General features: G+C 35.2%; 1 protein-coding gene across 8 annotated transcripts in view; it reads left to right on the plus strand.

Annotated features, from left to right (window-relative positions):
• Positions 1-17312, plus strand: part of RALYL (RALY RNA binding protein like) — a 717288-nt gene that overhangs the window by 666282 nt on the left and 33694 nt on the right. For 5 of the 8 annotated variants that reach the window (XM_024251522.3, XM_054561801.2, XM_054561800.2 and 2 more), the window contains 2 exons: positions 2592-2705; positions 16924-17096. In XM_024251522.3, coding sequence (XP_024107290.1) covers positions 2592-2705; positions 16924-17096 — 287 coding nt within the window. The remainder of the gene's footprint in view (positions 1-2591; positions 2706-16923; positions 17097-17312) is intronic. The other 3 variants (XM_024251539.3, XM_054561803.2, XM_054561805.2) reach the window with 1 other exon arrangement.

The following is a 17312-nucleotide window of genomic DNA, read 5'->3' on the forward strand; positions in this document are numbered from 1 at the left end:
GAGATAGAGGAGGTTCATCCCAGGCATTCCATCTAGAAACCACATGTAATAGCACAAAACCATACCCCATATATAGACAGTGACTCTGCATGAAGAAAAGTAGAAAGTGGACTAAGGCCAATTGGACTAGGTAAGGGGCAAGCCTTCTCCCAAGGACAGCACTGAGATATTGAAGTGTGATGAGGAAACGACTCCTACGATTGCTCAAGAGGCAGCCAAGACTATTTGTAGAGCCTGCTTTGCAGGACCTAGATGAGCATTTGCTGCCCCCCATTCTAAGAGGGAACTGAGCAGCCTGCATAGGGTTAGAGGCTCACTTTAACATTTCCTGGTAGGGTCCAGGAAAGACTGACAGGATCTCTCCAGATTTCCGTGTTACATTTGAACATTGTTTCTTGAGTAACATTAACTTATTAGACCCAAATTCCATAATAATCCAGCTGAGATCTGAAAGATGTTCTTTCAGTGCTAGACCTGAGTCTAGGCTTAAACGAAACCTTGGCTGCCTGGAGACTTCTAAGTTCCAGCCAGATGAGTCTATATTGTTTTCTAATGTAGTTTCAATAAAGTGGAGTAGTAGTGGTTTATTGGCTTATGTTTTTTAAGGCAATACATAAATTAAAATTAGTCAACTGCATTCCTGGGCTAAGGAGTAGCTCTAGTTGCCAAGAAATATATTCTGTTAGTTTTCAGCTCTAGTCCTATGTATTTCTCCTGCATTGAAATCTAGTGTTATGAGATAAAATATTTTCTATTAAATTTGATATGTTTAAGTAAAACTACATATGCCTTCATCAAAGGAATGAGTACCACTCTTCAAAGCAAAATCAATTTGCAATTGTGACAGATGATGTTTTTCAAATTTAGCTGCAATTCCACAATGGTACTTTGATGCCTTTGAAGTAATTGACATGAGGAGTGATTCTCTATTTTACCCTGTTCTACTTTCAGTTTAGTCGTTCTTCAGAGGGATACTCTAGAGGGCCCATGCTTCTTGCAGTTTTTATTTTGCAAACTACTTTGCATTGTAAATAGAAGTCTGCTTTAAAAAAATCTGATTTGACAATGGGAAAAGTTTTCTCATTTTTATACAAAAATCTGTTCTTCCCTTAAGACTTAGTGTTTATGATCCATAATATATCACGTATATTATATCATTTATCTTAATCGACAAATAATAGTTCTATTTTAAGCAAACATAAATTGCATTTTTTTTTTCAAAAAAGCCTGAAGACTAAAGAATCAAGCTAAACACTCTAATTTCCTCAGAAATTTCTGGGAAATATCTAGTCTGAGATTATTAGAAACCAGAAGGAAAAGAGACAGAAGATAAATAGACTCAGAAGGAAAAGAGACAGAAGATAAATAGACTGGAAACAAATAAGTGTCCAAGATCTTGAAACTTGGCTCTTGAATGAGGTGTGAATACTGCCAGTCCACCTAATAAAAGCTTGGAGGAAGGTATAGCTGCTCCATAGTAATAGCTTTAAAATCTTTCATCTCTGATTGTTGTGGATTCAAAATATTTCTAAATTCCATTATCCATTTGCATACCCTTCAGTCAAAAGATTTAGGATTAAATGCTGGTGTCACTGAGAATCCCTATTTGTAAGTGGCAAAATCATCCAGTATTCCAGGATCACTAGAAGTAATGAGAAGTTGATAAAATTGAAATGGTTTTCGGAAAAATAAGGACAGTGCAGTAAATTTTTTACAAATATAAACATATTTCATTTAAAGAATTGTCTTCGAAATATGAGATTGTTCTTTCCTTAAGCCATTTTCCCTTATAAAATAATTACTGTAGTCAATAGTAGGCTATTTATTGTTGTTTTTAACATCCATACTTGGTAAAATTAAAAGTTGTCAGTCTTATGTTAGTCGCCACTTGTTTTCTTTGAAACTGTACTAAACTCTAAAAATCTAGAATGGAAACTACTACTATTTAAAATATCAATGGGAACTTCTGTGATTTTCCTTTCCATCTAGCCCAGGGCTTAGAGGCAGGCATGTACAACTCACTGCCTTAGTTTTATCTAGAAAAACTGAAGCTTCATAGCAACTTCGAGGGAGCTGGAAAGAGTTTTCTTGCATCTAAGACATTTTTTTTAAAGGATAAATTGTATATCCTGGTTTCCATCAATCTCCAAGGAGCTGGATTAATATATCATTGACTGCTGAAATATATATTACAACATAGTTCCTCAAAGTAGTATCTATCTGTCATGATTTAATTATCGCTTCATCTGAATCCCTCTCACACTGAAGATTTACTCTATTTGCTAAAATTTAATTTAGCATCATTTGGTTATTTTATAAAATATTTCTAAATTCCATTATCCATTTCCATAACCTTCAGTCAAAAGATTTAGGATTAAATGCTCATGTCACTGAGAATCCGTATTTGTAATTTGCAAAATCATCCAGTATTCCAGGATCACTAGAAGTAATGAGAAGGTGATAAAATTGAAAAATGTCCTGTGTGATTTGACACAGACTTGAGAAAATACGGGGTCCCTGTGAGTTGGGTCTTAGGTGAGTTATGGTGCATTTGATTCTCTGTTGTTTTCTTCCTTCTTTCTCCTTTCTAGTGAAATCAGATGAGTTACAGACCATCAAGAAAGAATTAACCCAGATCAAAACCAAAATTGACTCCTTGCTGGGGCGCCTGGAGAAGATTGAGAAACAGCAGAAGGCGGAGGCAGGTAAGTGATCTGTGCTCACAGACAGGTCAGAATTGAACCAGTGAAATGTTGTCAATCACAGAAGCAGTACAGGGCCAGGAAGACACTGACTGAGTTTAACAGCGTTTAATACAGATATGCCAACAATGTCTTTAAGCCAAGAGTTGCAATAATAAAATGTGATTTTTTTTTTTTTTTACTTTTAGAGAACATGAACCAATTTTTCTAAGATTCATACTAAAAATAAAAGGCAAGGAAAAGTGTTTTGATGGAATAATCAGTAGTAGTTGAGTCACAGTTGAAAGTTTACCTCAATATCAAGTAACCTTTCAGAAAATAAAATCAATTAACAGAATAATGCTATCAGGCTAACATAATATTCATGTATAATTAAATTAACTGCAGCAAAATTTGACAGGTTTCAACAATTATTATAATGCCCAACTCCTGCCTTTGGTGCCACACTGAAAGACTTCAGTACCCAAGTTCAGGAACATCAAGACTAAGAGCATGCACCTGGCTACCCACAGGCCAAGTTATTTGATTATATATTTTACAATTTAATAGCCTCTGTCTTTTGAATTACCAGCCCTGACCCATCTCCTTTCTAGTACCAGTCTAATGCTCTTTTCATATGGCTACAGATATTTTTTGAGTCACAAGTATATGAGAACTGGTATAAACTTAGAAGTAGGCCACAGTTTGAAAAGTGTGTTCTACGAGGCTTTAGATGCCTCAGAAGCCTCCGGGGATTAGGAAGAGACCTGGTAGGTAGACAGACTTATGCCTCTTCGAATCCCAGCTCTTGCTCTGACCGGTGTAATTTCCCTGTATCTGTTCTAGATACTGGCATTCAACATAAGACTTAATTTGCTGGAAGAGTTCCATTTCTTGTAAAATAAATAAATAAATAAAATGTGAAAGCCCTTGATAAATCCAACCTCTTCATTTTGCAGATGAGAAAACAAAGGCTTAGGAAAGTAAATCGATTTTCCTAGACCTGTATATCTAATTAGTGATAGACCTCAGTCTCAAACTCAGGGCTTGTAACTGAATTTAGTGCCCTTTCCCATTTACAGCCCCAATCTCAGGTTCTCCTCAGAGCTTTGTCCCAGGATTTCACTAAAGTAAGGCTATCTGGGTGACACCTAAATGATGAGAACTCATGGGGACCTAGGGCCCCTGAGCTACCACACACAGGAGCCTATCAATCAGTTTGTTGACTCATATCACTGGGGTGAGGGTTGGAGCGTACCCTTGGCAGTGAGCCATATAGGGCTCAAGAATGAAAAGAAGCAGATTTGAGGTGGTAGTGTGGCATAATGGATGAGAGAAATAAACTCTGGTTCAAATCATTATATACCACATACACAGTTTTCTCATTTATAAAATGATACTGATGGCTGCCTCACATGGTGAGTCATGAACAAAGTAGCATATATAAACTATATAGCACAGAGTTAAAAATATAATAATTGGAGTTATCAAGGACTAGTAGCAACACACCCATGTACAGGCAAATGGACATTTCCTCCTACTTTCATACGGCCCGTTTTTAAAAAACACAAGCCATGTACCGAGCACATGGTCGACTCACGCTAACACTTGTTAAGGTAGATGAGGAATGATAGACTAAATGGAATCTTTCTTAATTAAAGATTTCTGTTACAAATGTATTTCCAATTCAGAAAGGCATACTTGCCTAAACTTTTTAATAAAAAAAAAAATTAGATTTTAGAAAGTTTTTACATGCTGTCTATGGCACTGAAGTGTTACTGTAACTGAAATATTCTGTCATGTTGCCTAAATCAATATTTCCCTTTGAGGAACTCTGTAAAATTCATTATTATGTAAAACAACCCTTACAGCAAAGGACTTTGATAACCAATTTGCACTTCAGTTTAAAGGATTATGAAGAACTCATTTAAATATAAATCACCTCAAAGAGAAAAATGTGATCCTTATTCCATCATAATATACCTTTCAGTTTGCTGCAATGACTAATACCTTCCATATATCTTTTTGGAAGATCATTTAGAAAAGTAACACTAAAATTCAAAGCTTGCATCTTTTTTTCATGAGATGGCACTTACTTTTGAACATGTTTAAACTTTTCCAGTCATGAGACAGTTGCTTTTAAAATAATAAGACTTAGTCCTTTGATATTTATGTTTTTCTCTTTAACTTTTTATGAAGAAAATGAATTTGTAACTCCATTCTTTTAGTAATTGTTTCCTGAATAATGTCTGTATTTATAGAAATAAAAGATAAATGTTTTCTATATATTTTCTTTATGAAAAGAAATCAGGGTTGCTTGGAAAGAATTAACACTACCTTATGGAAAGTGGAGTGAAATGCACTAAAACTCATTTTAAAATGCTCAATGGCTCCTTATTCAAGGGGACAGTCATTATAATGCTTAATTAGTTGAAAGCTAATTACTTGGTGCTAGCATTTACTCTTCATTATTACTCTTTCATAAATTTTTCACTCCTAATTTACTATTAGTTATTTGAGAGTGAAATTTTCCAGCAGAGAAGTAATGGCAGGAAGGAGATGGAGAATGGGAAAGTGTGGGGAAGGACACACAACATGGGCTGTGCCTGAGGTCAAGTTCCATAGTATCTTTTTTTTGGAAGTGAACTCCTAAGCTCTCAGTACATTACTTTGGATTTTCTGTAACTTAAATTGCTCAAATAGATGTGTGTGTGGTGTCCTGTCATTTGAGATTGTTAAGTTCCTCAGAACAAGATCATGTCTTCTCTTCCCTAACTCTACCCAACACCAGGTATTATGTACTGGGCACAACTTAGCAAGTCATTTAACTCTCTTAGGGCTCAAGACTTTCAAATGTAAACTAGAGGAATGGGTTATGGCCTCCAATGTATATTCTGGCTTCTAAAACTATGATTACTGTGAATCCACCATGCATATATTATTTTTTCCATTGTATCACACAACTTCTTTGGGGATATAGTGACTATGTAGAATATAGAAAACCATAAGTAACACTTAAAATCAGTTCGGCCAGCAATTTTGCCTCATTCTTAGATGATTCTTTTAAAAGAGCCGCATATAAGTTGCCACATATGCATAGCACAAATTACATGCTTTATGCAAAGATGTTAAGTGACCAAAAACAGTGAAAAGCACAAGAAGGAAAAGTAAAGACTGGATATCATGCAATGGGCACAGTTACTCCACGGGTAACTACATTTTTTAAAAAATTACATTTCAAGTGAAGACTTTCTGAAGCGAAAAGGCAATTAGACATTATTTAGTTCAATTTTTTTCTCACTGTTATTCCTGATACATGAGCAGCCAAGTCTGACTGGGACAATTCCAGTGATAACATTGGGATGTTAGACTTACGTCTTAGAGAAGTTACAAGCAGGAGTCCCACAAGATAAATTCATCCTACCCATATGTTTGGTATAAGAGATGAAGTTTTCAAAAATAATGTCCAAAAATTGGAGTATTATAAACAAATCTCAAAATATGAGTTCTTTTGAAACTACTGAACTTTTCAATACTGCTACTCAATCACTCTACACATGGCATGCACTTTTCATACACATGGCATGCACTTTTCAGTTTGCTAATATCTTTATCCAGCCAGTTCACGTATTTATATTATCTACTTGGTCCCTGTTCACATTTATGTCTGAGACTCCTGTTGCAGGTTTTCCTTACACTGAGCTAAAATGTATTTTGCTTTCGCTTGGTTCAGTTATCACTTTTATGTTCTCTGAAAAGAAACTTAACTTAATGTCTAATTCTTTGTGATACAACAGTCAATTAAGTATTTAAAGGGAGTGGCCAGCCGCGGTGGCTCCCACCTGTAATCCTAGCACTTTGGGAGGCTGAGGCGAGTGGATCACTTGAGGTCAGGAGTTCAAGACCAGCCTGGCCAACATGGTGAAACCCTGTCTCTAGGAAAAATACAAAAATTAGACGGATGTGGTGGCACATGCCTGTAATCCCAGCTACTCAGGAGTCTGAGGCAGGAGAATTGCTTGAACCCAGGAGGTGGAAGTTGCAATGAACTGAGATCACGCCACTGCACTTCAACCTGGGCAACAGCGAGATGCCATCTCAAAACAAATAAATAAATATATATATATACATACACACACACACATATATATTTAAAGGGAGCTATAGTATTCTCACCCCTCCAAAACCTTTGAACAGAGAGTTGATATCATTGGCCTACGGGTATTCATCTTAACTGCATTTGAATTTTGATCACAGCATCTTAGAGGCCTTTTTGGTCTAGAGAAACATCAACAGTTCCTTTAGTTGCTTCTCATTTAACTTGGTTTTGCACCTTAAACTATTGCCATCTCTCTTCTCTAGTCAGTCATTATGTAGTTTGTCAACACAGATTTTGTTGCTCAGAATGGAAAGTGTTGCTCCAGATATGATCTGACTGCTGCAGCCTGGCCTGTAACATGACTACTATTTCTGTTCTGAATACCTTACTGCTCTCATTGACACTTCAGATTGAATTGGTGATGCTTCTGGTTGAAGATGATGAATTAAACACATGAATTGAGCAGTGTTCTCTCTTGAAGCTGCATTAAAAACAAGGAAAGGGTTTAGCAGCTGGACAGGAAGTGTACCTAATTTAGCACATCCTAGAAATCCAAGTCCAATTTTAATCACAAACTGCCAAAAAGCTCAGAATTCAAGGCATCATATTCCCCTGGAAAATAAATGGTTGAAAGTCTGTTTAGGAAACAGATTCCTATGTCCCAGCTATTCCTGCTGCACTTTGAAAGAAGGCTGGAGAAGTTTCCTCTAGTGAAGTTAAAACAGTGGGTCTCAGGGCTGGTAGACGACAAGGAAACTTGAGAGCACTTAAAAGCAGAGAGGGGGAAAGTTTCCGTAATTGCTGTAGAAATGCCCACCTTCTCCCTGACTCAGCTACCAGAGCACTGGCAGGACACTAGAAGAGTCTTCAGTTGAGAGCATGAGCAGCCCAAGAGGAAAGACTTAAAGATGCTGATAGAGGATCAACTAAGGAAGCACTCAGCCAGACCACCTACAGTGACAGTATCTCTCTATACTTACAAAGTTGCCAGTCAATATTTTAATGCCCTACTGTTAATGTGAACAAACAAGAATCACCAGATCAAAGAACATATTTAATAAGCAAATGCCAAAAAAAAGAAGTCAGAGGAAACAAACATATACAGGAAGAATAAAACTTCAAAAAGAAAAAAAAAAAAACCACTGACTAATACCCTCAGAGAAATGAGAAGATACTGTAATAAAAACATAAAATTATAAAACTGAGTATTCAAAGCACTGATAAAAGAGCTTTTAGAAATTAACATATGATAGCACAAATAAATAACTCAATACAATGATTGGAAGACAAAATTGGAGAAACTCTCCCAGAAAATATGGAAAAAAAAAAAAACAGAAATGGAAAATAGGGGAAGGATATGAGAAATACGTGATGAATATCTGAATAAGCTTTAGTTTCAGTTTTCCTAGGTCATCTCCATTCATTCTGAGTTGGGTTTCAGTTTACCTATGTGGGAACCCAAGGCGCGGGAACCATCTCAGCCTAATGGCCTTCCAATTAACTGTTTTAATATGCCCTTTCTCTGAAAAGTACTAAAAAGAGTACTTCACGAAAATACAGTGATAAACCAAGAAAGAGGAAAAACAGAGCCTTCCTAAAGCATGGACTCTAAAAGCAACAAACAAAAGGAATTCTCAAGATAGAGGTAACAGAGATCCTAGGAGATGAGCTGTGCAAGAGATCTGGAAAGAAATGAGTCCAGATCAGAACTACTCAAAAGCTCTGGGATAGACTTTTTAAGACATCAAAATTGATGAAATAGCTACTGGGTGGGAAAGAGGATTGGTTGAGAAGGAGGGGTAAGTTTGCATAAGTACATAAAGAGAAGCACATAGAGAACTAATTTTTAAAACCTGAGGCAATTTTCAATTCTAGAGAAAATAGAATATTCTTCAGGAAAGAAAAAGTATTCATCCTGTACTAACAGCTTAGCTGCACAAAGTACTTTCACAGTAAAAATTATGTAAAAACTGAAAATTTATTAAATCCAATTAATTATACAATATGATTCTCTAGAGAGATGGGAAGTGAATGGGGATTGCAGGACCAAGAACTGAATCCTCAGCTTCCTAGGGATAATGTCAACAGATAGTGTATAAAACTGATCGAGAGGTAGCAATATAAACAATATTTAGAGATAGGAGTACATGTCTTTAAAAGATTCAGCCAAGTGAGTGGAAAGCCTTTAAGGAGCTGGAAATGGTGAACAGGTAGAAACAAAACGCTGCGGTTTTTCATAGCAAGCTGGTAGAAATATTTGAGTACAAAAATTAAATATTTTAAAGAAGTTAAATATAAGGGGGAGAAAAGACATTGAGTTGTCCTTAGCAACTAGCTCAAACCTTTCAACTGCTTACTGGAGTGTTTCCTGTAGCTATCCCTCAGTTAACCATAAAAGCAAGAGTGCCCTGGACACTTATTAAAAGCAGCAAGGAAGGCTTTGTTCAAGACTATTGCAATAGGAGATAAAATTGAACTCAACTCTGCAAAAATAAAAGGCAGGATAATTTTTTGAATGCTAAAGGCAGGCAGATTCTTGAATGCTGGAGCAAGCTAATGGAAAAGTATTGGAGGATGTTGGAGGAGGAGATTTGGCCACCATCTGTGTTTGCTAATTAGCTCTTATTAAAGTTAGGCTGCTACTCTCTCAAGGAGACTGGAAGACAATGGCCCTGTCTTATTCAATGATAACATGTCAAAGAGATAGCTCCTGAATCTTAAGAAAAATATTCCTGCGTTACAGAAAATTTGCCTCTCAAATGGGCAGAGAAAGAATTTACAATTGCAAGTTTGCTAAAGCAAACACTCTAAGGAAACGATGATCGAGGGCCTATGGTCAGGAAGAAACCTACCTGTAGTTTAGTCAAGTCAAGAGAAATATTGAAGCCATCTTGGGAATAACTCAATCACAGTCTTTCAAAATTGAATTCTTTCTCCTCACTTTCCTACCTGGATATACTCCTCTGTACCCTATCTCTGTCATCACTATTACATAAATCCTGTCTATGAAATTGCCAGTCTCAACATTATCCTCTATTCCTACCATAGCAGTGTTGCCAAATCTTACCTTTGGTATATTTTTCACCACTTCTCTCTATTTTCCTAAAGATACGCCAATACCCAAACCCTCGTCATCTCTCACATGTTCTGTTGCATTCATCTTATTTTTTACACCAATTTATTGAGGTATATTTTACATAGAATAAAATTTACTCATTTCAAGAGTATAATTCAATGACTTAGTAATTTTACCAAGTGATACAACCATCACCACAAATCAGTTAGGACATTTTCATCCCCCTAAAAATCACCTTTTAGTTGGTCTCCACTTCTGGTTTGCTTCCTCCCCAATTCATCTTCCTTTACATTATCTAAGGTCCCAGACAGGAATAAAACAAAACCAGGTTCACATCCCACTAGAGACCTAGTTTAACTTACTAGCTGAATGAAATTTGGAAAAGTCCTTATAAAACCTATTAAATGGGGAAAATAATATCTCTACTGAAACCATTATTAGATTTAAATAAACACAATTATATACCAGTAATTTTTAAATGATTTATGTTGCATTTGTGTCATCTCAACAATCTAGGGTATTTCATGTGAACAACTTTGAAGCCATTTCCTCCAAAAATGTACTTACATGACTAATATATTCATCTAAAAACATTCTATGTAATTTTCCTGATGTTCATTTATGTGGTTGATAGTAATACCATCCATAATTAGTTGCATTTTTCTAAATGGCATTTATTGGAACCATTGAGTTAAATTCATACTATATACAGGTGTTGTAATATAAAATTTTTCTTAAAATACAGTTTATACCAGTATGCAAATACAATGATTCAAGGATACTGGCTTGGCTCTAGTGAATAATGTGACTGTTTTTGTATCAACGTTCTTTCCAACCATCTGCTAAGTACAATTCAGCTAGCAATTATCTAGCAATTAAGCCAGCATGTCAAAAAACTTAATTGCCAACTCAACCAATTTTCATAGTTATATTAATGATAATAGCTATGCAGCAAACTCAATTTAATAAAAATGCTTTGAACATAAATCCCAACAATTCTAACTTGTTTTCTGAATCATAGATAGCTTTTTGAAGTAGAGATGAGATGTGCAGAAAAAATATTTGAATATGAGGTTTGGAATTTAATATTAAATTCTTTTCTTTCACGGCTTTTTAAAGCCTTAGGCATTTTCCCTTAAACAGAAATACTTACCTGTAATTTGTACTTCTTTTCCTTTGATAGTCATTGTTTAGCTAACTAGAACATGTGCCCCTAACTAAACACACTTCTTCATTCTTGAACTTAAAATTGGTTATTGAAGAGATTCGAAGTATTCCCTTGGTATGTCAAATTAGGCCTTTTTTTAGAGATATATTAGAAAACAGCCAAGGTTATAAGATCAGAAATTTTAACTTGGAATTCCAGCTCTTGCACTTATTACTGTGTGACCATGAACACTTATTTGTGCCTCAGTTTCCCCATGTGTAAAATGATAAATAAGCCTACATTGCAGTATATTTCAAGGACTAAAGTTAATGAATCTTACATGGTCAGCACTTCATAAACACACACTAACTTGTAGCCATTATAAACCTTTTTTTTTTGTAATCCATAATGTAGGTGTCTTAGAGGTGTCTTTTCACATAAGCTGTTGGCTTTTTGGCTTCTAATTGACTCTAAAAAAAAATCTAATACTCATTTCTCTTTTCACAAAAGAAATGCTATGGTCATCCATCACTCTGACTTAAAGAAGCCAACAGAGACTCCAAAAGATGCCAGTGTTCAAAGGCAGCCCTCTTCCAATAAGCACTGGAAGACTTCACATTTCATTTTACTCTTGAAGACTTGTCAATATAAACACAAACAATTTTCTTCCCGGAAAATTTCAGATCTCACATTTTACTTTGACTTTGTGGTATGCGATTGTCATGTTGAATGTGGCAAGGAGGTTTTTCAGTTTTGTTTCTTTTTAAGTTACCTTGGATTTATATTTTTGTTACCATGGTGTGCAAAATTCAACTGTCACTTTAACTGAAAAGAATTTGACATATTTGATATTTATTTTCATTAGTTGATTCCACAATTCATTAATATATTCAGCAAACACTTAATTTGTGATTAAGGGTCTGAGTTAGCCACCACGTAAACAAAGATGAATAATAAAAATGTTTCTGCCCCAAAGAAGCTTTAGTGGCAGAGAGAGAAATGCACATACACACAAACACACATACACACTCACACACTCACATTGACAATAAAAAGAGTGATGACTAGAAAAATAACTATGCAAATAAAGAAAATTGTATAAAGTTAAGAATAAACTAAACATTACTCATCTCTAAGAAAAGTAACATTAGATAATTATTCATAAAAAATAAGTTGCTTTATCTCTACTTCAGCAACATAATTACTGAATCAACACTGCCTATTAAACTGTGAACCAACAGTTTAATAAAAAAGATGTGCTTTCATGTGTGATTTTATTCATGGAACCTATCATTGTTTAGTGATTATAATATTTCCCATTGAGATGAGGACAAAAGCTATGTTGACTACCTATTACTAACGCACCGGCTGATTGTATTTGTTAAACTCCTATGAATCAATATCATTATAATTAAAGCTTTTTTTCCTCTCAACTCAGATAACGACTTCCAAGCATTTAGCTTTCAAGTTAATGATTGGATGATGAGAATAATATATAGGATTTTTTGCAATGAACTGTATTAATATACCACTGCCTTTGAAATACATCATCAGAATCACATGTATATTGTATGTTAATACAAAAAATAGAGTAACTATGTCTATGTACTATGTACTGTATTAGTTTGTTCTCATGCTGCTAATAAAGACATACCCAACACTGGGTAACTTAAAAAGAGGTTTAATGAACTCACTCACAGTTCCATGTGGCTGGGGAGGCCTCACAATCACAGCAGAAAATGAAAGGCACATCTTACATGGCAGCAGGCAAGAGAGAGTGAGAGCGAGGAGAAACAGGAAATCCCTTATAAAACCACAGATCTTGTGAGACTTATTTACTATAATGGGGGAAACCACCCCCATCATTCAATTATCTCCCACTGGCTCCCTCCCACAACACACGGGTATTATGGGAGCTATAATTCAAGATGCGATTTGGGTGGGCACACAGACAAACCATATCAGTACTGGACTATGCCTGTCTAAACATAGAACTAAAAAGGCTGTATTGAAACCAAAATCCAAAATAATCTTTGTAATGCCTGATTCTTAATGATCAGTAGGGGTGAATAATTTTGACATGGGAAATTTGTCTATAGCACTCAAGAAATAAATGTAGATTCAACTCAAGAACTGTTTTGCGCCTGTTATAACATGTTTCTGTGGTCTTTGCAGTTGAAAAAACACATTCACATCTTTTTCTTCATTAGAGCACACAGCAACTCTCTGAAATAGATGTTATTTTCATGCTTACCTTTTAGAGAAGAAAACTACAATTAATAGGACTAGTAATTAGCAGAAGTATGGATCTCAAACCCTATATCCTTCCTGATACCTTATCTCTTCACGTGCAAGGCATTCAGTGAGGGGTACAGAGCACATCAAAATATTTTGATAACTGACTTGTATTGTGCTTTTCAGTTTACAAAAGATCGACCTCTATATCATCCTCTTTGAGTGTGACAACAGTCTTCTGAGGCAATAGCTCAAATTTCCAGGAAGCTTAAACACTAATGAGAAGAAGATAAGAAAACAGTAGAACTAACTATAAGACAGACAGCATTTGATCAGGGCCTTGGCTGATCAAAGAGGGAAAGATTATATTCAGCTGGGAAGATCAGGAATGTCAGCTTTCCTGATACAAGCTGAAACAAATTGATACATGAAGCCAGACGAGGACATGTTTAAAGTGTGGTCCTACAGGGGTCCTTTGAAAATCTGCTATGCTTCCTTGACCAGAGATCTTCCAGAGAAAAAATTATATATACATATATATATATATATATATATATACACACATACACACACACACATACACACACCTATATATACATATATATATACACATATATATATTACACACACACACACATATGTACATGTTACTTTCAATATCAAAAAGTAAGAGTTCTCATGGAACAAATATTTCTGGAATCATTACAGAAGAAATGGATATACCAGGCCAATTGAATTCCTAATATATGTCAATCTTAAGCAAAAAAGTCCATTTATCTGTTGTAACAAAAAGATAAACACAATGACCTAACATTGAGAACGTTTGGTTTTAAAAAATTTATAAGATTCAAACCACTTTTCACTGTATAGAATTATAAGAATCCCAAATTTCTATTTCTCCCTCTTTCTTCTGGTACCAACACCAGGTCTTGAAAGCTAGGGCATTTCGAACAAGTGGCAGGGTGACATAGAGTGGCAAGAAGTGAGCAGTTTAGATGATGTGTACAAAAACCTCTGTTAGGAGGAAGAGTGGGGGGCCAAAACCAGAGTAGCCACCTCCATTGTGCAGTCAAAGGATCAGTGATAGGAGAGGCAACAGAATAGAACAAGAGATGTGATTAATGGTAAAGGATTCAAAACTGTCCAATGCTTGAGCTAGTCGACCTATCACATCATTTTCTCAGTGGAGCCTACTAATAGATGTGTATGTGGGTTAACCTAGGTTGCAGATCTAGAATTGTAGAGCACAATGAATGATATGTGGAAGGAAAATGAGAATAAAACCTAGAAATCTTCAGTAAGAGTAAAATTGATAGTGTTTTTGGTCTTTCTTGCCTTATTTACATTCCGTTTAATTCAGACAACTGAGTCTTCTCTGGATTAAACAGATTTTTTTTTCTCTAACTCACTTTTACCTTCTTAAATTGGATAATTTTCTATATTTAGAAAAAATCTTGGTTATATTTTACAATAACCACTTTATAGCCTTCATAGGACTTTCTGTGCTAAATGTTATATAGACATTAGGAAAAATGGGAAGAATTTATGTACTATACTTCCTTCCACCAGTACATCTGTATATGCATATAAAGGTAAAAAGTACAGTTTTAAAAGCAGAATTCACATCCTTACTGCACAAGTAATGTTGTTAAATGGAGAAATTTGAACCTAATAAGTTGATTTTAAAAACATCAAGGTGTGTATAGCTTGTGTCTATTTATATGAAGTAAATGTCTTTCTCTTAATGAAAAAGATCCTGTGTTTTGGTCATTTATGATACCCATAGTAATTATTTCCAGCCTTGGTTTGATCTACCAGCTCTTTTCCTCCTCTGAAACAGAGCCTCAGCCTCATGAGTGTTATTCTGTCATCTCAACAGGCCTCTTGATCTAAGCTTACTGTTGTTGTTATTCCTTCAACATATTCACAGTGAAGAGCATACCGTCTCCCTTTTGTGTATAATAGAACACATTTATGTAGTCCTTTATAAGTTGCAAAACATTTCCCAAATATAAGCTCTGCTAATTCTCACAGTAAAACCCAGAGGTGGGTAAAGATGAGGAAAAAGTGACTTAATGTGCTTAAAGGACCTGCCCTGAACAAATGGCCAAAACTTAGACTCAAACTCAGTGTCTGTAATTCTGTGGGTAAGTAACAAAGCTAGAGCTAGAATCTTGTCAACTAGAGCTCAGAGTAACTAAACTCTGACAACAGAGACAAGGCACAGCAACCCTCTACTACTGTCTTATTTTCAATAAACTTGATCATTTGGAGAATTAAAATGCAAGAAAGTATAGATACACATTTGTTTATAAAAGTACTATTTTACTTATAAACAATTTCTTGGAAAGAATATCTGCTTATTTGCTTATTTATACATTATATTTATATCAGTTTGTTGATTTACATATTAGTTATGTTTGAAAAGTTTGGTGCTGAGACAAAATGTTTATATCAGTGCTCGTTTTCCTTTTATCTCACATTATGAAAAAGACCAGAAATGAATACCCTAAAGTTATTTAGCTCTATAAACTGCCTTTATTGTCATAAATTATCAATAAATAAGATCAAAAATTAGGCTATTTAAAAACTCAGATCAAAGAATAGATTAATCATCTGATTTAAAAAAACAGCAAAATTAGTGAAAACAACCAACTTTTGAATAGTCATGAACACATGGGAATAAGTTAGAGAAGGAGGAACATAAGATGATCTAATTTATTGGCTACCCAACATTTCTTTATATTATCATAGCAGATGAATACCACCCACTAGAGGAAATAATTATGATGCTGTCAGCACAATTTCCATTTGAGCAGGTTTCTATATGGAATGCACACATCCTGACAACTAGAGGAAATTTTACTAATGTAGAGTGTAGCTTCATTTGTTGAGCACTTATTATTTGTAAGTCACTATATTAACACTTTGATTCACTACACCAAACCCTGAAAGTTTAGGAAATAGTTGTCCTTATTGCATAGATGAGAAAACTGAGACACATGGAGGGTTAATCATTTCCACTTGGCACAGCATCACAAAGCTATTAGGTGATGAAGCTCAACTTTGAACCCAGGTTGTCTGACCCCAGAATTTATGTTCTTAACCATTGAAGTTAACCACATCTGTCAACAGAATTTAGACTTTAAAATTTCAGGCGATTATTCACATAGACATGTTGTCTGAAAAACAACATATTTTCTTTTGTACTTTTTTCCTCAGTGAGTTTTTGTCTTTTTCACTTAGGTTTGAACTTGTCAATGAATTTTCTCCATCCTGCTTCCTTGAGTGAACAATTTCTATGTTGTATCTGATTTTTGCCATTTGTTTTTGCTCTGTTTTCCTCTCAGAAAGACCATCCTTATTAGAAAGCACTATATATAAAATAAAGTAGCCAGAAAGATCAATCTGTTTATGTAAATCTTACTAATGTACTACTACCATCTGGATTCCCTAATTTTTGCTAATTCTGTTAAAATAAATATGCTTACATGTAAGTGCACATAGAAATCTGTACATGATTTACATGATTGAAAAAATTCAACTTAAAGCATAATATTACCTTACTTTCTGTACACCTTTAATAGCATATAGAGTTTACCCTTTCATGGACTGTTTTTTCATGGTTTATCCAAATGGCTCATGAGCAACCCAAGGTAGTAGTCATTTGCTTTTTCCCCCCCAGAAGCTCAGAAGAAGCAATTGGAAGAGAGTCTAGTGCTGATCCAAGAGGAATGTGTGTCAGAGATTGCAGATCACTCTACAGAGGAGCCTGCTGAAGGAGGGCCAGATGCCGATGGAGAAGAGATGACAGATGGGATAGAGGAGGACTTCGATGAAGATGGGGGTCATGAGCTGGTAGGAAAGAAACATTTGGTATTCACACCCTTTGGGTAACAACACTAGCATGTTAGCAACTCATTCATTCTAAAATAAGGATTAAGTCATTTGGGACTTATTTCTCTTATATGCATATATTTAAGGGAACACGAGTATAGTGCTTTGCACATAATAAGTGCTCAATACTTTATTGCTAACTTAAAATAGGAAGGTCTACATGAAGGAGCAAAATAA

The sequence above is a fragment of the Pongo abelii genome, chromosome 7, assembly GCF_028885655.2.
Source record: "Pongo abelii isolate AG06213 chromosome 7, NHGRI_mPonAbe1-v2.0_pri, whole genome shotgun sequence".
NCBI classification, from domain to species: Eukaryota; Metazoa; Chordata; class Mammalia; order Primates; family Hominidae; genus Pongo; species Pongo abelii.